The sequence below is a fragment of the Mustela nivalis genome (genome assembly GCF_964662115.1).
Source record: "Mustela nivalis genome assembly, chromosome: 19".
Classification (NCBI taxonomy): Eukaryota; Metazoa; Chordata; class Mammalia; order Carnivora; family Mustelidae; genus Mustela; species Mustela nivalis.
Genome location: NC_139038.1, coordinates 3,698,575 through 3,722,051, shown reverse-complemented (window position 1 = coordinate 3,722,051; position 23,477 = coordinate 3,698,575). Strand labels below are relative to the sequence as shown.

At 43.4% G+C, this 23,477-nt stretch overlaps 1 protein-coding gene across 6 annotated transcripts in view; it reads left to right on the top strand.

Moving 5' to 3' along the window:
- Window positions 1-23,273, top strand: part of RNF216 (ring finger protein 216) — a 62,216-nt gene extending 38,943 nt beyond the window's left edge. For all 6 annotated transcript variants that reach the window (XM_082714221.1, XM_082714218.1, XM_082714223.1 and 3 more), the window contains 8 exons: window positions 307-409; window positions 1,784-1,948; window positions 9,576-9,690; window positions 13,589-13,728; window positions 15,684-15,734; window positions 16,661-16,798; window positions 19,153-19,301; window positions 20,023-23,273. In XM_082714221.1, coding sequence (XP_082570347.1) covers window positions 307-409; window positions 1,784-1,948; window positions 9,576-9,690; window positions 13,589-13,728; window positions 15,684-15,734; window positions 16,661-16,798; window positions 19,153-19,301; window positions 20,023-20,137 — 976 coding nt within the window. In that variant the 3' untranslated portion in view covers window positions 20,138-23,273. The remainder of the gene's footprint in view (window positions 1-306; window positions 410-1,783; window positions 1,949-9,575; window positions 9,691-13,588; window positions 13,729-15,683; window positions 15,735-16,660; window positions 16,799-19,152; window positions 19,302-20,022) is intronic.
- Window positions 23,274-23,477: the final 204 nt, after the last annotated feature.

Genomic DNA, 23,477 nt, shown 5'->3' with positions numbered 1-23,477 from the left:
TCTAAATTTCCCAGCTCCATACAGTTCAACCAGTAAGAATTTCAGTGACTTCATGACATTGACACCTGACGAACAGGGAAGTGTGCATTAATTAGTATGTTTATTGCTTTTTAAAACTAGAAGCAAAAATAGGAATTAAGTATATCTGTTTTTTGTCTATTTGTTTTATTTTTCGGATCTGCAAACAATTTAATAGGCCAGTCATAGTGTATGATGAGGCACATTATTTTTCAAACATTGTATTTAAATCAATGGCAGGTGTGAGATTTGGAAGTATTGTGAAAATAACATCATTTATTTTTGCAGACTTTGTAATTTTCTTCTGGAAAATCCAGACTATCCAAAGAGAGAAGACCGAGTCATTATCAATCCCAGTAGCAGCCTGCTTGCCAGCCAAGATGAGACAAAGGCAAGTGTTGTGCTCTTTGTTTTGCAGTCTGCCTCAAAGCCCTCTGCTTTTTTCATCTTTGTGGTAAGAAAATGCCTTATTGGGACACATTTTTTAAAGACCAGCCAGGAAAATAGGATTTCAGAATACACATACCCCTTCAATGGGTTTTCCCAACCTGAGTCGCTTTGGATTCTGTGTTTAACTTCTTTTGTTGTAACTTCAGCATCTCTTCCCACAAAAAAACCTTCCATATCTTTAGTCTTACAAAGCAAGTTTTTAAGATGAAACAAGAATTGGCCAGGATTCTTTGTATCATTTTGGTAGTGGTTGTTTTTTCAATATTTTATTATGAAAATTTTCAAACATAAAGCCAGAAGAATTTTACACTCATCACGTGTGTATCTACCAGCAGTACTATTAGAAGTTAACATTTTATTATATCCACTACATCACAAACCCATTCCTCTGTCCCATCAGTGCATTTTTTTTGTATTTCTTATATAATTCTCTTAGATTTCATTATGATACATTCTTGTGATACATAAATCACAAGGAAATCAACACACTGCCCCATACCTACATACTTCAGCGTGCATTTCATCACCTAGAGTTCAATATCTGTTATAGTTTTTCTTTTGATGTATGACCTACATATAATGCATGCACCTGTATAACCAAATCTGTATTAAAAAGTTTGATTTTTCTAATCTTTTTTTTTTAAGATTTTATTTATCTGAGAGAGGGAAAGAGAGAGCAAGCACAAGTGGGTGGAGAGGCAAAGGGAGAAGCAGAGTCCCCGCTGAGCAGGGGACCTTCCCCCTGCCCCACTGATATGGGACTCGATCCCAGAACCCCAGGAGCATGACCTGAGCCAAAGGCAGATGCTTAACCAGCTGAGCCACCCAGGCACCCTTGATTTCTTTTTAAATCTTAATCATCACTTTTATTGCAATCCTAACTAGCATTTAGTGTGTCAAGTGGTGAAGGAAAGTGTAGATCAGAACTGCTACATGGCTGCTTGATCCTTCTGCTCCCCATACTGTTTTTTGACAGTCTTTTTTATGTATTCTATAGCAGGAAAAATGCTAGTTTTTTCTGAACATTTTGTGGACAGAAGCTGGCTGAAGGCTCCGTTTCAAATCCGTAGCTATAATTTTTTTACTAGTTCTGGCACATACTCATCTCCAGACTCCAGACGGCTGATTTAATATCTCCGAACCACCAGTTCCTTCATTTCTGTACAGGACTGGTACCCTCTGTGGAGTAATCATGAATACAAGTGAGATGATTCTGTTTCGTAATAAGCAGTTCTTAAAGTGATGCCCCTTGGTGGGAAATGCATTATCTGGCTTCCTAATGTCATGCCCCCCACCCCCTGCCTTCTCGTTCCAGTCGCCTGAGATAGACTTCTTTGATTACTCTCAGTTGGTTCCTCTCGACCAGCGCTGCTTCATCCAGGCTGCTGACCTCCTGATGGCCGACTTCAAAATGCTCAGCAGTCAGGACATCAAGTGGGCCCTGCATGAGCTCAAAGGACACTATGCAATCACCCGAAAGGTGCTGTACTTGGTCTTCTGGTGGGGTCACACCTCTTGACTGCTTCTTCCTGTGATAACAGAACGAAGAGTTCAGCTTGTGGAAATTGGGATGATTTATGATGGCAAAGCACTAAGGAGTTTGTCAGGGTGAAGATAAATAGAGGTATTTACTGATCAGGAGGAACTGGATGAAAAGAAATCATAGTTTAGAAGAAGGGAAGTTCTGAGGGCACCTGGCTGGCTCAGTCAGTAGAGCATGTGACTCTTGAACTCACAACTGTGAGTTTCACCGTGGGCATGGAGCCTACTTTTAAAAAGTTTCAGAAAAGCAGCAGGGAAAGTTCTGGTTGGCCCATGAAGACATGACGGGTAATGAATGTTACTGTGGACGGCAAGATGACTAGGAGTGAAAAGTGTGTTCCAATGCCCCTCCTTGCTTTCCTCTCCAGCTGGGAGCAGGTCTCCTGATGAATGTGGCCTCACCCCAAGTCTAGGCCCCTTCCCCTTTATATGGCCAAGAAGATCCAGGCAGTTGTCAACAAACCCGTCTAATTGTAGGTTAATCTTAGGAAAATTACTGTGAGGGGAACACAGTTAGTGCCTTCTATTTCTGAATCTCATTCCTCATGCCAAAGAGGGAATGCTGTGTTGTCACTGAAAAATGAATGAGCTCCCTCCCCCTCACCCAAAAAAAAAAAAAAAAAAAAAAAAACCCAAACCAGTGACCGCAGCTTGAGGCCTTCCTAGCATCTTTATTGCTCCAGAGGTTCCCAACAGCTTTGCCGAGCTCCCAGGGAGCCCAGATTAAAAGGGAAAGGGCAGTAGCAAGAGGTGGCTCCTGTGGCCTGGAGGGTGGGTTGGTCCTATTAGCAATGTTCCTGCTACTGTCCTGGGACCAGTAAAAGAAATTTGACTAGCAGATGCTTCTCCCTGGTCATGCCACAGCCCTCTCATTATTTGGGTGGGAAGTTGGTAGGATTTTGTGGTTCACCTCTTACTTACATCTTCTTTACCCCTTTCTTTGTTTCTGGTCCTTTTTTTTTTTTTTTTTAATGGTGTCTGCTTGTTTTGGTGAGTAGTTGGAAAATTTACAGCATTTTAAAATGGGGTTGGGGTGGGCTGTTTGAATGAAAGTGGGCTGTTTAAGAGGCAGTACTATTTGGCAGAAGCTAAAACCTGTTGCATTTAGTTAGAACTTCTCCCTGCTGTATGCAGATCACGCCCAGGGGTTCTGCCCTGTGGACAGTGATGCTCTTGTGGACTGGGCGTGGGAAGCACACCCAGAGATGTTTTCTAATTATGGCCACAGCACATCTTCCCTGTGCCACTCCCCAGACATGATGATAGCTTAGTCTCCTGATATATATATATATATATATATATATATATATGCATGTTTACTGGAGACCATCACATTTCCCTGGATTTTTTCCTTTTGTGTTATAAACATCAAACACACGTAAAATTAGAAATTGTACTGTAATGAGCCCTGCTTACCCATCACTCAGCTTCAGTAACTCTCAGCTCCTGCCTGGTTTTTCGTCCCATGTGGACCCACTTCCTCCCTCCCTGACTGTTTTGTAGCAAACTCCAAGAATTGTTTCATTTTCTTTAAATCCATAACTATTTCAGTGTTAACCTTTAAAAGATGGATTCTTTTTTGAAAAACAAAATACCAGTATCACACCTTAAAAAGTGATGTTATTAGATACCCACTCATTTTGTTCAAACTTCTCTGGATCTGTCAAAAACCTTTGGTCATATTGAGTTCCAAGTAAAAGTCTTTCTTGCAGTTGGTTGATAGGTTACTTAAATCTCTTAATCTCTTAATCCTTCCCCCTTTACTTTTTCTTGCTGCTCATTTATTGAAAAAAATCAATTTATCTTCCAGGTTTTGACAGTCTAGATTTTGCTGACTGTACCCTGTGGCATCATTAACTGGTTCTTTGGTGTACTGTATTTCTTATAACTTGATAGTTAGATCTAAAATCTTGATCAAACTCGGGTTTAATTTCTGTCCCCCCCTTGAATTTTAATTCCATTTCTGCCAGTTGGGTCTTTGACTTTGAGCCTGTGTCTTGAACGTGCCGGGCTTCAGTTCTCTTGGTAAATAGTGGATTTTTATTTTTATTTTTTTTAATTTTTTTTTTTTAATTTGTCAGAGAGAGCACAAGTAGACAGAGTGGCAGGCAGAGGCAGAAAGAGAAGCAGGCATCCTGCCAAGCAAGGAGCCCGATGCGGCACTCGATCCGATCCCAGGACTCCGGGATCATGACCCGAGCCGAAGGTAGAAGCTTAACCGACTGAGCCACCCAGGTGTCCCAATAGTGGATGTTTTACGTGGCTTGTAGGAGAATTAGATGGGACACAGTGTAGAGTGAGCCCAGCACAGTGCTTCGTGTGTATGAGGTTTCAGTGATAAGTTCCCTTCTTTTGCACTTCCTTTCATGTACTGAGGAACAGTTGTCAAGCCTCTGCATTTAGAAATTTCCCAGTAGCCCACCTTCAGTGTGATCTTAAGAGTCAGTCCTTAGAGTAATATTACAAGACTCCTTAGGTTTATGGTGCTGAATTCACTCTAGAGGGGCCTGTGACCTGAGGACCTGCTCTGGTTTGTTGCCAGCCGGTGGTATCAACATTCATTTTAACAAGGAGCTCCTGCCATGAGTTTTAATAATGTTCTGTTCTGTCCAGTTAGAAGTTATTTATTTTGGGGAGCACTTTGGTCCCTACAGAGCTAACAACCAGAGGAAACATTACTGCAGCTGCACTGTGGTCTCCAAGAAACCTATGCATAGGACACATTCACGAAGAGCTGAGCTAACATATCTGCAACCACACACGCACTGGGCCCATATACCACCGGCTTCCTATACCACCGGCTTGGTGGTATTCTAAGGACTTTGATTTTCATGAAAGTAATTTATGGCCATAAATTTAAAAATCAGTTAGTGCCAAAATGCTTATTTATAATTTTTTAAACCACAGGCTGAAGCCCCCTTCTTCACCCTCTTCCTCTGTTTTCCAGACATAACTCGACTCTTAATCTGTTTTTTTTTCCTAGTACTTATCTCCACATTTATGAACACAGGCTTATCCTTGATTAGTTTCAGAAATTACTTTAGTTCTCTTAAGGTAGATGGGGCTCTGAATCTTACACACCCATACACACTACCTTTTCAATATACAGTTTTTGTTAAATCTGTTTTTAAAGTTTTATTATTATGACTGTGGAAGTATTCACTGCTGGGGCAAGTAAGGTACTATGATAATGTCTCCTTTCTTGAATTTTCTGTCTTTCTTGGAGTTAACATTGGTTTCCCCCGTCTTTTCATTTACTTTTTCTTGTTTTTGTTGCTTTGTTTTTTGATGCTGTAGCTGACAAGTCTAAAACACTGTTCTCATCACAGTTTGCCTTTTGTCAAACCTGTCCATCAACACTCAGTTTGTTTTTTTCCCTTCCTTCTCCATGCCTGTGTATACCTTTCCACTTGGGAGTGCCCTTTGCCTTTGGACAAAGTTTGATCCTCTGTGTTCTAGATCCTGACCGCTTTTTCTGTCTTGGTTTACACACTCACACTTGGCTTATAGTTCCCTGGTTGAAAATTATTTCTCCACCAAGTTTCTCTTCAGTAATCCTGCCACAGATTCAACTCTTTCATTCAGACAGCACATTGAGTGCCTACTATGGGCCATGCCCTGGGAGAGTCACGGTGAACAGTGCAAGGCCCCTCCCCTTGTGGAGCTTAATACTAGTGGACAGTGTTCTCTCTTTAACTTCTTTGCCCCTTAAATTCTGTTCCTCTGACATGTGCTCATTCTGAGGGTCTCCGCTTCCCAGCCTCCCCAGATTTCTCTCCTGTGTACTTTAATGATCACCTCAGTCTCCTTATAGGTGACAGTGTCTGCATTTTTGGACCTGACCCTCACCAGGCTCCACAGAGGAGTCTGTGCCTCTTCTCAGCTTTAATTTCATCAGATGCCCATTGTAGTATTTCTAGGTCATGCCTTAAAGGAATTTTGGCCATTGTCAAGATATCCTAAGAATCTTAGCAAACTATATCCTTGGTTCTCAGAACCAGTACCTTGAGTGGGGATTTGATTTGTGAATGTGAGCAAGCTGGAGGGAGAAATACCAGATAAGTGAAAAAGGAAAAATTATCTTCGATATCTGTTGTTCCTGTGTTCCTCCTGGTCGGTTTTTTTGAGTACTTTTTGATAGTTATCAGCCAGACCCTGAAAACAATGGCATCTGTAGAACACAGATTAGCTTCCTTCCAAAGAGCTTTCAGTCTATTTGAGAAGATTAAAGGGAAAAGAAAATTAAAGCGGTGTGATGAGTGTTACAAAAGAGTGAATAAATGTACATGAGAACACTAGGAAAGAAAGGGTGGATGTCATTTGAACAAAGTCTTAAGGGAAAGTTGTTTTCACTAGAGAAATCTTATGTGCAGAGGCCAAAAAAAAAAGAAGTAACCACGTGCCTTTGAGCAAGTAGGTATGAATTTATAACTAGCAGTTCTTGAAAGGGAAGAACTCTGATTTATAATTGTATTTGGTCTATTTAACTAGATCTTTAGTTAATATTAAGATAAGGGGTGGTTGTCGTAACTACTGAACTAAGACTTTGGAGTCTCCTTTACTTGGTCAGCCTCATTTGTTTTAAGATACAGTTTTCCTGACAAGGGCCAGTATGGACTTTTTTTCCTTCTAGCTAGAAATAGTGTTTAAATGGGACCAAGGTAATGACCTCATTTCACCTCCAGACAAGAGGGTGGTGTGGTTGAAGACTCAGTGGGCTACCAGGTAAAAGTTCTGAACTGAGTTCACATTCCCATTTCATTCGTTACTTATAAATAACATCTACCCTTTAATCACCTCATTTGTAAATTTAAGTTATTTTAACCTGTCCTGCTTTTAGAAGATAGCCCTGGTTCAAGGATGGAGTGTTTACCTCTCGGTAAAACTGATAGAAATTAGTGGTCTTGCCGTGGAGTACAAACATGTCACTTTAAGACTGGTACCTAAGTGTTTGTGGGAACAGATACAGGGAGGATCAGGGAGATGGAGAAGTAGTAGGATGGCTTCTCCTGTCAGCCAGCCCTTGGTGGGTTTCCTGAACCGCTCCGTGAGGGCAAGGCAATGTCAGAGAGAGGAAGGAGCCTTAGTGCTGCGACTGGCCTGAGTTCATATTCTAGCTTTAATTAATTTGACTGGGGCAGTGTCCTTCTCGTAAGCCTCGCTTCCCTCTGCTGTGAAAGAAGCCCTCCCTCAGAGGGTTGCTGTGAGAATCCCATGACCTGAGGGGTGGCCACACCCACACAGGATGCTTCATTCCCAGAGGTGTGTAAGCCCATGGCGATTCCCTTGCTGTTCCCAAACTTAAGAACTTTGGGAAGGAGGGGATAGAAGGTAGATGAGGGTGCAAAGATGATCTGTCCCTCTTCTGTAGCTAAAACACTTGTTTTCTTTTTCTTTTCTTTTTTTTAAGATTTTATTTATTTGACAGAGAAAAATCACAAGTAGGCAGAGAGAGAGGAGGAAGCAGGCTCCCTGCAGAGCAGGGAGCCCGATGTGGGGCTCAGTCCCAGGACCCTGGGATCACAACCCGAGCCAAAGGCAGAGGCCTTAACCCACTGAGCCACCCAGGCGCCCCAACACTTGTTTTCTTTTGCTTTCATTTTATCAGCGGGGGACACAGCTGTTTTCCTAAGATAAACATTCAGAATGTGACTTACTGGCAACATTCCTGTAACACATAGATATCCCTGTAACCTTTTGTTATTCACTGAGAGTATGAAATGCAAACCCCACAGGTTGCCAAGGTTATACCCTGGGCTTTGGTCACCTTCTGTGGCCTCCAGAAGCCCATCCTCCAGCGGAGGGGCTGACATGAAACAGAATCAAATAAGTGTATCATTACTATTATCAGCATTTCAAAGAAAAAAGGTACTCAGAAAGAGTGTAGCCCGAGGACCTAGGGTGGACGGAGAGGCTCCAGGAAGGCCTCCCTGAGCAGGAGACATTCAACCACAGACCTGAGTGTTGTCTAAGTAGGAGTTCAGTAAGTGGGGTTTGGGAGTGTCCTTTCCTGGAATGAGGGAATACTGTAGAAGAGCTAAGTTGGAGGGAAAGGGTCATTAATTCAGCCTTGGAAGCATTGAGTTGCCAGCCTGTTGAGTGAAGCTTGTGAGACATCCAAGTAGAGAGAATTCATTTGGGTGCTTGAATGGCCAGAAGAGGTGGGATCATGAGGGTCATTGGCACTTGCAGGGTGACCTCCCCAGCCTGGATGAGGTAGGCACAGGGAGAGAGCCGAGGCTGTCTGGAGGCCTCCAAACGTGTGAAGACCAAGTAGAGGGAGGGTGGCGAGGAGTGGGCAGAGGAGGCAGGACGCCAGGCACGGGGAGCAGTCCGTGTTACCAGTACTGCCGAGAGGCCAGGTGAGATGAGGACTAAAGCATAGGGGCTGGAGTTTGCCTCCTGTTACCAAGGAGATGAGCTAATGGAAAGATGGGCTTCGGTGCCTGACCGGAGGGAGCTGGGAAATGCACGCAGGGTGAGATGAGCAAACATGGGCAGGTGGCCTCTTCGGGCAGTTCCAGGTCGGGTGTTGTCGCTGGTACCTGAAAAGGGAAGGAGGCCAGGGAGGAGGGATTTGTGTTTTGTTTTGTTTTGTTTTTAAGATTTTTTATTTATTGGGGCGCCTGGATGGCTCAGTGGATTAAAGCCTCTGCCTTCGGCTCCGGTCACGATCCCAGGGTCCTGGAATCGAGCCCCGCATCTGGCTCTCTGCTCAGCGGGGAGCCTGCTTTCTCCTCTCTCTCTCTCTGCCTGCCTCTCTGCCTACTTGTGATCTCTGTCTGCCAAATAAATAAATAAAATCTTAAAAAAAAAAAAAAAAGATTATTTATTTATTTATTTGACAGAGACAGCAAAAGAGGGAACAAAAGCAGGGGGAGTGGGAGAGGGAGAAACAGGCTTCCCGCTGAGCAGGAAGCCCGATGCTGGGTTCGATCCCAGGACCCTGCGATCATGACCTGAGCCTAAGGCAAATGCTTAATGACTTAGCCACCCAGGTACCCCCCCCCCCTTTTTTTAAGGTGGCAAAGACTTGAGCATATTGAAATGTTAGGTGGAAAGATTTTTAAAAGAGGGAAGCTCAGAAGGAAAGGAATTATCACTGGCATAAAAACTTTTGCCCTCCAGTGTGCTGTACAGAGAGGGGACACAGGTGAAGCCACAAGGAATATGGCAGTGTTGGTGGAAAGTGGACAAGAGAGTGTTGGCCAGAGGTGTGCCATTTAGGGTATGCCTGTAGAGTGTGACTCGCCAGCCATCTGTTAAGTGGCCCACCCTGCACACAGCCGAGACAGCTTGCCCACTTGCTGTTTTCTTATGTTGCTTTGTCAGTAAGCGTTGGTTCTGCCCTTGCAGCAGTTTGTGAAAGTCAGAAAGTGAAAATAATGAAAACACACCCTGTTCATTTTGCTGCAGCCTGTTTCTGGTAAGCTGTGCAGGAGAGCTAGCTGAAACTGAGAGTCAGAATGAGATTTGGGGTTATTGGGGTTTCCCAGGGTTGCCTGGGTTTCCCATATTCTTGTGTCCCATGTACAGCAGTAACTTTTCTTTTTCTCAATTTTCAGGCCTTTTCTGATGCCATTAAAAAATGGCAGGAGCTATCACCAGAAACCAGTGGAAAAAGAAAAAAGAGAAAAGAAATGAATCAGTACTCTTACATAGATTTCAAGTTTGAACAAGGTAATAGCCAACCCTGATTTTTGCCAACTGTGTGAAGCAGCTCTGTGGAGCCCTCTGCTTCCCACACAGCCCATAAAGACTGCTGTGGTATAGCCACCCTGCCAGGCTAGCCCAAGGACTGGCTGCATGGCCTTCTCTGGTGACGCAGCCATATGTTTAGGAAGGGCTGTGGTTGCCACCCTCCTTCTTTCTGCCTAGGGTACACTGTGACCGGAACATCGTGTACAGTGGCAAAGAACTCACGTGTGGGAAAGTGGGGACACTCTCAAACTGGGGGGAGTGGGAGGCTGATCTTGAAGGTTTGATAAGAATTAGCTTTATCTTTAGGAAAATTACCTAGGCCAGAGATTGACTGCTCCCTGCAGAGGGACCACTTGTGCACCTGAGGGAGTGGCTTCTGCACAGGAGAAACCAGCAGCTCCTAAACAGCCACTAGTGTGCTGAACATTGTGTTATTGATGACGTAACTGCCGAGAGCCCTTCCAGAGACGTTACCTTGGGTCTAATCCCCACCCCCAGGGTAAACGTGTTAAATTATACATCAAATCTGATATGAGTTGCTTGTGTCTGAGAAAAGAGCCCACTGTCACTTCTATAGATTGTGTCATAAACAGTAATATTTTCCTTTTGTTTTCTCTTATGTGTCTTTCTCTTAAATCAGTACTTAGTTATGTAACTTGATTTCAGATCTAAATGGAAAATCTCTGAGCTAACTGTGGAGTTAGAAAGTTCTACGGGTTCTGAGCTCCTCAGGATCTAAAATGAAACCCCTGGGCTCTGACTCCTGAGGTCCCCGAGCTAGTCTGTGGTGCAGCGCTCTCCTGCCGTGACACTCTTACAGGTCTGCCAGAGAACGGGAAAGTGAGGGCAGTGTGTAGGTGGTTCTTCATTCAGCTAAATTTATCCGGTTTAGACTCGGCATCCCAAATACATAGCCGTTCCATATTTGTTTCTGTCAGTGATAGAGAATAGAAAGTACCACTTTGCAAAATGGTTCACTCCCTTGTTGGTCACCTCTATCTTTTAGAAAATTCTTTTCTATCAGGTCAAAATGTACCTTCCCAAAATTTCTTGCCATGGATGTAGTTCTTGTCTCTGAAAAGACTTGGAATCTGTCTGTTGCTCCTTTGTCTTTCTGAGTGCCTTTCTCTGTGTGTCTTCTCTAGCTTGTCAGAATCTTTGAAAGTCTGGGTGGGCAGGGTACTCCAGATGAGTCTGCTGTGTGGAGACAACTCTCAAAATTAATATTTACAGCTAACAGATACATTTAACCTTCCTTGACAGCAGTTTACAAGTATAGATCGTCTCAGAGTCCTCCATTTGCTCCAGGAATCTAATTTTCCATTTCTTCGGCCATTTTTCCATCCAAGCACCACCGTTTGGGTTACATGTTGCTTGGCTCAAAGAGGGAGTCAGGATTCTCCCTCCACAGTCCTTTCAATGGTTTCATGAACTGACCAGTAGACCGTATTCTCATGAAGAGTCTGGGTAGAATCTGGATCTAAACTGAACATCAATAAAAAATGCAACATACTATCTCTCAAAACTGACCAAGAAAAAAGACACAAATTACCAGTATCGGGATTTTTCACCCCTTACAGGGCCTCTCACCATAGACCCTACAAACAGCCAATGCAGAATACTATGAACAACTTTACACCCATGAATCTGGCAGCTTAAATGAAATGGACCAGTTCCTCAAAAAACAAAATATCAAGACTTACCCATATTTAAATAGATAATTTAGATAGCCCTGTAGCTCTCAAGGAAACTGAATTAATAATTTTAAGTCTCCCAAAAAAGAAATCTCCAGCCTCATTTGGTTTCATTGGAAAAGTCTTCTAAAAAAGTTTAGAAGAATTGGACACCTGGGTGGCTCAGTGGGCTAAAGCCTCTGCCTTTGGCTCAGGTCGTGATCCCAGGGTCCTGGGATCGAGCCCCACATCGGGCTCTCTGCTCAACAGGGAGCCTGCTTCCTCCTCTTTCTCTGCCTGCTTCTCTGCCTGCTTGTGATCACTGTCTGTCAAATAAATAAATAAAATCTTAAAAAAGTTTAGAAGAATTAATACTAGTTCTGCATAGTAGCTTCTAGAAAATAAAAGAGAGGAAGCACTTCCCAATTCATTTTAGGCAGTCAGTATTAACCCAGATAACAAAAGCCAACAAAGACAGCACAGAAAACTATAGACCAATATCCCTCATGAATAGGCATGCAAAAACCTTTAACAAAATACCAGCAAATAGGAATTAGCGATATATAAGAGGATTATGTGCCGTGACCAAGTCAGGTGTATTCCAGGGGTATAAGGCTCATTTAGTATTTTGAAAAGCAGTCAGTATAATCCACCATATTAACAGGTTAAAGAAGGAAAATTTCATGACCATGTTAAATGATACAGAAAAGTCATTTAACAGTATTTAACACCTAATCATGATTAAAACTCAGGAAATTAGGAACTTGAGAAGAGCTTCTTCAACTTGATAACATCTTTAAGAAAATCTAAAGCTAATGTTATATTTAATGATGAATCCTTTTCCCCTCAGTCAGTAGTGGGGGAAGGATGCCATCTGTTTACTGCTGTTCAACATGAATTGGAAGTTATAGCCAATGAGGAAACTCCAAGGAATCTACCGAAAATACATCTTCCACAATCATTAAATAAGTTCAGTGTCATTGCAAGGTACAAGGTCAATCTGGAAAAACTGATATTTCTACATACTGGTAATCAGCATGTGGAAATCGCAGTACAATACTATTTAAAATTACTGCCTCTCCCATTATTTAATGTTTGGTTTAAAGCTAACAAAACATGTATAAGACTTGTGATTTAAAAAAACAAAAAACTGGAAAACACTGAAGAAAGAAACCAAAGGTAGATGTCAGTGCATGGACAGGAAAATCCAGCATTGTAAGGATGTCAGTCCTCCCCAAATTGATTCATAGTTCCCAGCAAAACTTTCTGGTGGCTATAGGAAAGTTTATCCTAGAATTCTTATGGAAAGGCAAGGTACTGGACTAGCCAAAATTTTTGAAGAGAGTAAGTGGGTGAAGTGTCAGGAACCTAATAGAGTAAATCTTGAGAAAGCCAAAAGGAAGAGACTATGAAGAAGAGACTTTAGAGAGTGAGTAGATTATCTGGGTAGAACAGACAGTTTCCTAGAAAACATAAATTACCAAATGCACAGAAATAAAAAAGCTGAATAGGCCAGTAGCGTTGTCTGATATTTATCATTCTGTTATCTTTTACTCTAAATATTTGTTACTTATTGTAGATTTAGGTGCTGCTCTTCCAGCTTTTCTGTATGAAGGTTTTCAAAGTAAAAAGTTTAAAAAAACATTCATCAGACACATGTTGCCTTACCAGAATGGCTACGATTACAAGCTGCCAGTTACAGGTGATAGGGACATGGTATGACACACTGCCAGTGGAGGGAGCGTGTAAATTGACACAACTGCTTTGGAAACCTGGCACTATTTTCTAAAGCTGCGAATATGCCTATCTCTGATCCAGCGTTCCCACTCCCTTATGTGTGCTCTGCTGAATTGCAGACACATTCAACAGCCCTGTTCACAGTAACCCAGAACTGTAAACCCAGCTGTCTTTAGTAGAATGAATAATACTGTGTGGTATATTCACACGGTGCCGTACTGCCAGGATAGGAGGGACCTTCCATTTGGAGCATAACAAGGAAGAAGAAAATGAAAGTCAAAATATATGCATGATAAGTTAGGGAATGGTAAGGGGCTGAATTTTCCTGAACATAGACTACATTATTGGAGTTAGAAATGTACTGTTGGGGGATACGTGGGGGACTGAGCCACAGGAGCCTGGAAGGGACACTCTGGATTCCTCACAACAGTTGTCTGCATGATTTTGCATTGTCATATGCCTCCTAGGTGACATAAAAATAGAAAAGAGGATGTTCTTTCTGGAAAATAAGCGGCGACATTGTAGGTCCTACGACCGACGTGCCCTTCTTCCGGCTGTGCAGCAAGAGCAGGAGTTCTATGAGCAGAAAATCAAAGAAATGGCAGAGGTAGGAGGATGGGTTTGGGTTGTGTTTCTGACATTCTGGTTTGCTCTTAGGGCTTAGTATAAAACTATCCTTGAAGATTTCTGTTGTCTTTGAAGCAGTTGGTTTAAATAAATAAACTTAAAAAAAAAACTGGGTTTTGTAAGGATATTGACTAAAGGTCACCATTTTATAAATTAGATGCATGTTAAGAATTTAATTTGGAGCTTGGTGAACATGTGTATTTCACCTCCCTCAGCCTTTAGTAATGGAGAACAACCAGAGAGAGAGCCTACTAAGCTCTTCAGTTCTTCCAAATAAACTGTCAAGTGTGCAGGGCGACCTGATAGATATACTGATGGTAGATATACTGGTGTTTTACTACGTATTTACTATGTGTTTACTACGTATTAATACATATTTAACCCACTGAGCTACTCAGGCGCCCCTGCACTCAACGTTTAAAAAAGAAGTCTGAGGGGTGCCTGGGTGGCTCAGTGGGTTAAGCCTCTGCCTTCAGCTTGGGTTATGATCTCAGGGTCCTGGAATCGAGCCCCACATCAGGCTCTCTGCTCAGCAGGGAGGCTGCTCTCTCCTTTCTCTCTGCCTGCCTCTCACCTACTTGTGATCTCTGTCAAATTAAAAAGAAAAAAAATCTAAAAAAGAAGTCCATGTTACCTAAAAATGCCTTTGATGAGGGGCGCCTGGGTAGCTCAGTCCCTTAAGCCTGTCTCACACTGTGATCTCAGGTCTTGAGATTGAGCCCCGCCTCCCCCTCTGCACTGGGCATGGGCTGGCCCTGCTTGAAACTGTCTCCTCTCCCTCCTTCCCCTCACTGCATGTGTGTGCGTGTGCGCTCACTCGCTTGCTTTCAAAAAAATAAGTAATAAGGGATGCCTGGGTAGCTCAGTCGGTTAAACTGCTGCCTTCAACTCAGGCCATGATCCCAGGGTCCTGGGATCGAGTCCCGGATTGGGCTCCCTGCTCAGCAGGGAGCCTGTTTCTCCCTCTCCTGTCTGCAACTCCCCCTGCTTTTGTGCTTTTTCTCTCTCTCTGTCAAACCAATAAATAAAAATATTTAAAAAAATAAAAATTAAAATAAAACTGCTTTGTGTGCCATTGTTTGCAGTAGCGGTGTGGATTTGGTTATTCTCCTTGATGGATGTCCAGGGTGGTTTCCATTGTTTTTGCTATTAGAAATAGTGCCATGCGGGCGCCTGGGTGGCTCAGTGGGTTAAGCTGCTGCCTTCGGCTCAGGTCATGATCTCAGGGTCCTGGGATCGAGTCCCACATCGGGCTCTCTGCTCAGCAGGGGGCCTGCTTCCCTTCCCCTCTCTCTGTGATCTCTTCCCTTTCTCTCTCCTACTGTGATCTCTCTGTCAAATAAATAAATAAAATATTAAAAAAAAAAAAAAGAAATAGTGCCATGGTGAATAACCCTGAGCATCCCGTATTTCCTACTTCTGCCCCCTAGTATCTTTGGGATACATCCCTAGAAGTGCCTCCGGTGAATCAAAGTACCTAAATATGTAGGTAATGTGTTACATAGTGCCAGGTCTCGTCCATAGCGCTTGCATTGGTTCACATTCTGAGCAGTGTGCAGCAGTGCACGGGTCACCCGCCTCACCGACAAAAGATGTTGTTAAACTTGTTTTTTACCGTTTGGTTTATTGTTTGCTTGTGCTATTCTCTGCTATTCAAAAGTGTTTCTATATACTTTTCACGTATTCCTTCTGCGGTTTGAGTGAGATTCAAGAAAGCTTCTCTTATATTTTCTAGTATTTGCTTGGTTTCCTGTTTTATATTTAGCTTTCTCATGGATTTTAAATTTACTCTGAGGTAGCTTTTTAAACTACTAAACTATAACTGAAGAGATCATTATTCATAATTGAGTTCTTTTACGTCCATGGAAATAAATGCTAAATGTTTGTGTTAACTTTGGTAACTTTGTATCTGCTTGTATTACTTTTATTCTTCAGCATGAAGACTTTTTGCTTGCCCTCCAGATGAATGAAGAGCAGTATCAAAAGGTAGTTTGAAATTGCACTAATTCACTTATTCTGGGTATTTACATGACCTGTTTTCTTTATCACATTTTCTGGTGGCAAATTGGTGTCCGTTTGACTCCCTGTTCATCTGCTGGGCTTATGGTTTAGCCAACTTACTGTGGATGCTTGAACCGTCGTGGGTGCTCCTGATCCCAGACTGGATCAGAATTGAAGCACAGATGACGACATAGTTGTCGCTCTTAAAAAAAAAAAAAATCAAAAAGCATTTCCTAGAATCCATCAAATAGACTTTTAGAGGAAAATTCAGAATTCTGTTGTCAAAAAGTTAGAAGGAAAAGATGTCGTGTTTAACCTCAGGACCAGGTGGCTCTTCTCCATGCTCTGCCATCCTTACCTTGCAGCCTTTTCTAGGTGGGGATGGCCTGGGGGCTGGGTCTGGCTCTGCCAGTGGGAAGAGCAGGTTTGCTGGTGTTCACAGTACGGGGGGTTGCTGCTCTAGCTGGCTTTGTAGTCTAGTGAGATACAGTGTGGGTTGAGACACAACCCCCTTACACACCTGTTTTCTAACAGGGAGAACAAAGTCCAACATCAGAGCCTTTTTGGGATGACATCCTTTATGCCACTTCCTGACTCTCAGTCCTATTTCCATCTGAGTATAGATGTTATAGTTCTGCTGACACCATGGAGCTCATGATAAGATCACTTTATACAAAGGATGACTCCAAAGAATAAAAACCCATGAAAATTCTCACTGTCTTTAGTTATGTATTGATATTTGTACTAGCACCTCAAGCTAGATTTACAGAGCCGAAAACAGCTCTTCGTTGTCTTACGGCTTCTAGAGGTGACTTCTGACCTCAGCATGTGTTTGGAAATGGGGGAATATGAAATCTAGCTGCTCCTCTGCTTCAGTGCTTAGCACCTAATGTGTCTCCGACGGCCCACAGGACGGCCAGCTGATTGAGTGCCGCTGCTGCTACGGGGAGTTTCCATTCGAGGAGCTCACTCAGTGTGCGGATGCTCACTTGTTCTGCAAAGAATGTCTCATCAGATACGCCCAAGAAGCGGTCTTTGGATCTGGAAAGGTAAGACTCAACGGAATATGTCCGCACACACAGGAAATGTTTACAGAGTCTGAGACATCTATAGACGAGTGTAAATGCCTCGTGGAATTGCCCTTTCTGGGGTGAGGTAGAGCTTTTGAGATATGCTGGTAAGTGTGTGATTCCTAGACAATGCCTGGCTAGTGTGATTCTGTTGGTTGTAAAGCAGAGCAGATTTCTTCTTGGAATGGCACTGTTCCTCTGTGCCCCCATGCCTACTCCAGGAGCACCACGACTTCTTCACTCATCAAATCTTTTTTTTTTTTTAAGATTTTATTTATGTATTTGACAGAGATCACAAGTAGGCAGAGAGGCAGGCAGAGAGAGGAGGAAGCAGGCTTCCTGCTGAGCAGAGAGCCCGACGTGGGGCTCGATCCCAGGACCCTGAGGTCATGACCTGAGCCAAAGGCAGAGGCTTAACCCATTGAGCCACCCAGGAGCCCCCCCTTATCGAACCTTTTTGTAATAAAAATGAGATCCTTACAGCTGTTTGAATGAGAGTGCATTGTTGGGCTTTTTGTACACAAAATTTTTGAAGGATTTTATAGTTGTAGTTAAATGAATGACTATTAGGATGCCTGGCTGGTTCAGTCAGAATAGCATGTGACTCTTCATTTGGGGGTCATGAGTTCAAGCCCTACGTTGAGTGTAGGGACTACTTAAAAGTAAATAAGTGAACTTTAAAAATAGACCAAAAAAGAACTAAAAGCTTTTAAAAAAGTAACTGTCCAAGATCATATTTCTCTGTCTGAAGTTAGTGTCTGTTGATACCAGCATAATATAATACAAAAAGGGGGGGGGTGTGTTTTTTTTTTTTTTAAGATTTTTTGTTGTTGTTGTTTAATGTATTTATTTGACAGAGAAATCACAAGTAGATGGAGAGGCAGGCAGAGAGAGAGAGGGAAGCAGGCTCCCTGCTGAGCAGAGAGCCCGATGCGGGACTCGATCCCAGGACCCTGAGACCACGACCCATGCCGGTGTTTTGTTTTGTCTTAAAGAATGCTAAAAACCGGGGCGCCTGGGTGGCTCAGTGGGTTAAGCCGCTGCCTTTGGCTCAGGTCGTGATCTCAGAGTCCTGGGATGGAGCCCCGCATCAGGCTCTCTGCTCAGTCGGGAGCCTGCTTCCTCCTCTTTCTCTCTGCCTGCCTCTCTGCCTACTTGTGATCTCTCTCTGTCAAGTAAATAAATAAAATCTTTTAAAAATAATAATAAATAATAATTAAAAAAAAGAATGCTAAAAACTGGGACGTCTGGGTGGCTCAGTTGGTTAAGCAGCTGCCTTCGGCTCAGGTCATGATCCCAGCGTCCTGGGATCGAGTCCCACATTGGGCTCCTTGCTCGTCAGGGAGCCTGCTTCTCCCTCTGCCTCTGCCTGCCATTCTGTCTGCCTGTGCTCGCTCGCTCTCTCTCTCTCTGATAAATAAATAAAATCTTAAAAAAAAAAAAAAAGAAGGAAAAAAAGAATGCTAAAAACCAGAATTACTCTTCATAAATAACTGACCAGTAATCATTCAACATCAGTTATTCTAAAGTCAGTTGCAGTTTTAGTGAAGATTGGAGTAACCATTATGAGCAGAATAATTGTCCCCCAGAGATATCCCCATCCTCATCCCAGAACCTGTGGTTAGTTACCTTACATGACAGAGGAGAATTAATTAAGGTTGCTAGTCGGGTAGCCTTGAAACGGGGAGAGTATCCTGGATTATCTAGGTGGCCCAATGTAATCACAAGCATCCTTAAAAATGGATGAGAGAGGCAGAAGAGGAAGTGAGACTGATGTGGCTTGGGAAGGACATCTGCTGATGGCTTTTGAAGATGATGGCCAGCGCCCACTGGGGCAGCTAGCTGTCCTGGAGGCTGTCTTCCTTTTTCTTGGAAGAGTTAGTCCCTTGACTCTATCTGATGGGGTTAGGATCAAGATAGAGGCTTCTTAAACAATTCCCTTGGTTTTAGTCTGTGTTCCTGTCCCCTCTTCTATCACTCGCCTTCTGCCTTCCTTGAGATCTAGACATCCAGCCTTTTTAGAGTCTCTGGAGAAAATCAATTCACTTCTCACAAAAACCACCTTTTCAGACCTTCCTTCCTTGTTGCTCTGCACCTTGCTGTGGTTCGGACTGATAGAAGCCCTCTGGTGCTGTATCATAGATGGACTTTGTGGGGTTTTATCATGGTTTCCTTGTTTTGAGCATGGCCTCTTTCTTAACCACTGTTAGTCTGCTTCCTGTTGAGGGATGCATTAAACCCATGAGACACTTGTTTTTCTAAAAATTTGGTTGAGTTTTTTTTCTTTCCTTCTTTCTTTTTTAATTTAATTTTACCTGCCCTTATAATTCCAGTCAGAACTCAGCTGCATGGAAGGCAGTTGCACATGTTCGTTCCCAACCAGTGAGCTGGAGAAGGTGCTTCCCCAGACCATCCTGTATAAATACTACGAGCGGAAAGCCGAAGAAGAAGTTGCTGCAGCTTACGCCGATGAGCTTGTCAGGTGAGTTCTCAGAATTGGAGAGTGTTGTCTGTCACCTCATTCTCCATTATGAAGACTGCCTGAACACTTTCATTAGACAGTGACAATCTCTAACAAAGCTGGATTTTCCAGGTCTTCTGGTCTTCTGAAGAATAAGGGGATAATTTTATTAATGGGAAAATCCACATTTCACATTTTTACTCACATTCCTTGGTACCTCTTAATCACTTGGCTTATAGGTACAGTCATTACACATTGGGTTGGAGGATGGAGGAAGGGTGACATGGGCAAGGAGTTCTCACAGAGGTAGGGCTCTATGTTGATTGAGCGGTTTGCACTGAGGCAGGACCCAAAATGGCATCTGCATTTCCTGGTAAGAGCCAGCACAAAGGAGAGCCTCAGTCTGTGTTTTATTTTATTTTATGTGTTTATTTTATTTTATTAAAGATTTTATTTATTTATTTGACAGTTAGAGATCACAAGTAGGCAGAGAGAGGAGGAAGCAGGCTCCCTGCTGAGCAGAGAGCCCAATGTGGGACTTGATCCCAAAACCTTGGGATCATGACCTGAGCCGAAAGCAGAGGCTTTAACCCACTGAGCCACTCAGGTGCCCCTAAACTCTACTTTAAAAAAGAAGTAAGAACAACAACAAAAACCAACAAAAAATAAAACTCTATGTTATTATGAACATGAAATCAATTTAATATTCTGAGTAATATTCCTTCTGCTGTTTTGATTGTAGGTGCCCCTCCTGCAGCTTTCCTGCTCTGTTGGACAGTGATGTGAAGAGGTTCAGTTGTCCCAATCCTCGCTGCCGGAAGGTAGGGAAGCATATTTTTTCTAGGTTCGTTTTCTAGATTTTGATGTTACAGACTACACTGATGGCCAGGTAACTGCTGGTTATCTGCCTTTTGACCTGTGAAAAGGATTTGTGTGCTCTTCCTTTTCATGAAAGCAAATGAAGTTAGGTACTTAGTGAATCATGGTTGACATGGTTGCAGAAATAGGGGCCAACCGTGGAATTCCAGTCACCTGTTGGAGGCCTTCTTGTGAGGGCATATGTTGTGATGTAAAATGTGAAGGGATAAAGGCCTGGGCATCATGATGGCATTTCTGTCGCATCTAGTAGATTATTCACTAACTGTTCTTATAAGAATTGATTGTGTTGGGTGCCAAAGCTGTCCAGTCATCTTGCTACTGAAAATCTTCTTTGTAACTAGACTGCACTGTGAGCTAAGAACATCTTCAAATGTGTCAGCTATTTAGAAGCCACTAAGAGTTTTTAAATGCCTAGCATCAACCTCAACAAGTATGTTTTAAGCCATTTTCCTAAAATAACATGACCAGGGTGCCTGGGTGGCTCAGTAGGTGAAGCGTCTGCCTTTGGCTCAGGTTGTGATCTCAGGGTCCTGGGATTGAGCCCTGCGTCGTTGGGCTCCCTGCTCAGCAGGGCATCTGCTTCTCTCTCCCTCAACCCCCCTTCCTGCCTGTGCTCATGCGCTCTCTCAAATAAATAAATAAGATCTTTAAAAGAAAATATCATGGGGCTCCTGGGTGGCTCAGTGGGTTAAGCCGCTGCCTTCGGCTCGGGTCATGATCTCTCAGGGTCCTGGGATCGAGCCCCACATCGGGCTCTCTGCTCAGCGGGGAGCCTGCTTCCCTCTCTTTCTCTCTGCCTGCCTCTCCATCTGCTTGTGATTTCTCTCTGTCAAATAAATAAAATCTTTATAATAAATAAATAAATAAATAAAATAAAAAAATAAAATATCATGGCCAGAGTTGAACATTATAATATCTCTGCCTTGTTGCAGGAGTGAAGAAATGAAAGTAGTCATTGGGAAAGGAGGAAGAAACCAAAATAATGGACTAAATTTTATTCCTTTTGTTTTCAGCATTCACATTTCTTTGTAAAACCTGAGTGTATTCTTAGAACTTACGTGTCCCACCCTAAGGCTTTTGCTGTAACAATTGTCCCAACAGTATCTGGCTTTTGGAACTAAGTGGAGCCCCTGACTGCCATGTGTGCCCCCCGAGCGCCCAGCACTGGAATGCCTGGGGAGGCAATAGCCAAGGGAACGAAGCGGAGAGTGGGGGAAAAGTAGAGATGCTGGAATGTTGTAGGTCTGAAGATCAGTAGTCCTGAAGGCTCACAAGCTGGTGAGGCCAGGTTATGCAGGTCTTGAACACCAGTCTGAGGTGGCAGAGGGCGGACGACAGGGGGACTGAGATACCAGGGAGAGCTCCTTGGCTGCTGGAGGCCAGGTCAGAGACCCCCGTCACTGCCACCTCCTGTGGAGTCTCCAGGAATTGCTAAGATGGAGCTGGGAACTACATTTCCTCTGAGAATTCCAGATTAGACTCTCCCAATAAAACTCCTCATAGACAGTTTGGAAGGCCAAAGAGAAGGTGAGGTCAGTATTCTCCGGAGACAGTAACAGGCAGTCATATGGGCATATGTGAGTCTGAAACAGTGTCCTGTTAGTGTCTTCAGAACATCAACCTGTGAAGTCAGTGAAAGTGTCTGAAGTAGAAACATCAAATATTCAGCTTCCTCTCCGTGAAAGGGATATACATATCTTCTTGAACTTGGAGGTGGCCATGTAGCTTCTTTTGGTCAGTGAAATGTCAGTGTGGATGAAGTCAGTCACTTGGAGAAGAAGTGGTAAAAACCTGATTTGGGGTGATGTCAACAAGTAAGCAGCCCCAGACCTTCATTCCCCAGCCCCCTACAGATACACTGATCAATAGTACACAGACCGGCTCCCTTATGAGAAACTTAGAAACCAATTAAGAGGCTCCTGCATTCCAGACATTGCAAAGCTGGCTCCCTTGAAGCCTGTAGGAAAATTCATGAAACTCACTTGCCAGAGACGCTCCCATCTGCACATGCAGGAAACCCCTAAATCCTAGCTTCCCCCCAGAGGGAGGGAGAGGGAAGACTCGAACATAATCTAGCATTCAGACTTCTTGAGCAGCTACCCAAGGGGCTGGCTTTGGTCTTTCCTGACACTAAGCATTGACAGGGTGGGGCACCAGGTTGGAGATGGCTGAGAACAAAGGCAGCATTTTATTTATTTACTTATTTAAGTAAGTTCTATACCCAACATGGGGCTTGAACTCAAGACCCAGAGATTCAAGAGTCACATGTTCTACTGACTGAGGTGCCAGGTGCCCCCAAAGGCAACATTTTAAGCTGACATACACTTGCTCACCACTGCCCTTCCCCTCAGTTTAGTGTGGAAAGAATTGGAGAAAACCCCCAACTCCTTGCTTCTGCCTAAGGAGGGTAAGAGTTGAAGCATAGGTCCGGTGTTCTGACTTTGGGAGTACTGCCTAAAGGGCTGGTTATTGTCTCACCTGACTCACTGCACTGACAGGACCCGGCAGACCCCAGATGCCGGGAACACTAGAGCTGGGAGGCTCGCTGCTGCCCCAGAGGACTCACGGTTCAGACAGAGACAGCGGTTGATATGGTTTGGCAGCTTCTCCCTTGAAGAAGGGAAGAGTGGAGCATGCACCCAGTGTTCTAGCTTCTTGGGGGAGGAGGTTTTTGAAGGGACTGGTTTCTCTTGCCCGCCTCAGCACTGATGAGACCCACCATGCTGTAGATAACTGGGGGCTGCTAAGAACAAAAAGAAGGTGGACTGCTTATAGCAGTCCTGCAGTACTATAGGCAGACACCAGAGATTTATAAATATTTATAAAAGATTTATAAAAGAGATTTATAAGCTCCTGAAAATAAGCCAGCAAAACTGCAAAACTTCTCTAATTGGGAATTTACATTTGTTAAGTCCAAAGAAGACACTTCCAAAGGTTCCCAGAATCTATAGCTAGGTTGACTGGTAAAGGTCTTTCCCTTTGCAAAGCCAGGGACCGTTTCTTCAAATGTGTGGATCCTGCCACAAAGCAACAAGGCACAGGAAGAAATACAATCCAACCAAAGGAACAGAGTAGATATCCAGAAAGGACACTAAAGAAAAGGAGGTATGTGAATTACCTGACAATTTTAAATTATCTAGGCAGAAGAACAGAAAGGAAAAAAAGAATGAAGAATAAGGAAAGCTTGAGGCACCAGTGGGAGGGACACGATTAAGTGAATCAGTGTCTGTGCTGTAAGAGTTTCGGGAGAAGAGAGGAAGAGACAGAAAGCTTATTTGAAAAAAATCAGATTCTAAAACTTCTACAGTGTGGGAAAGG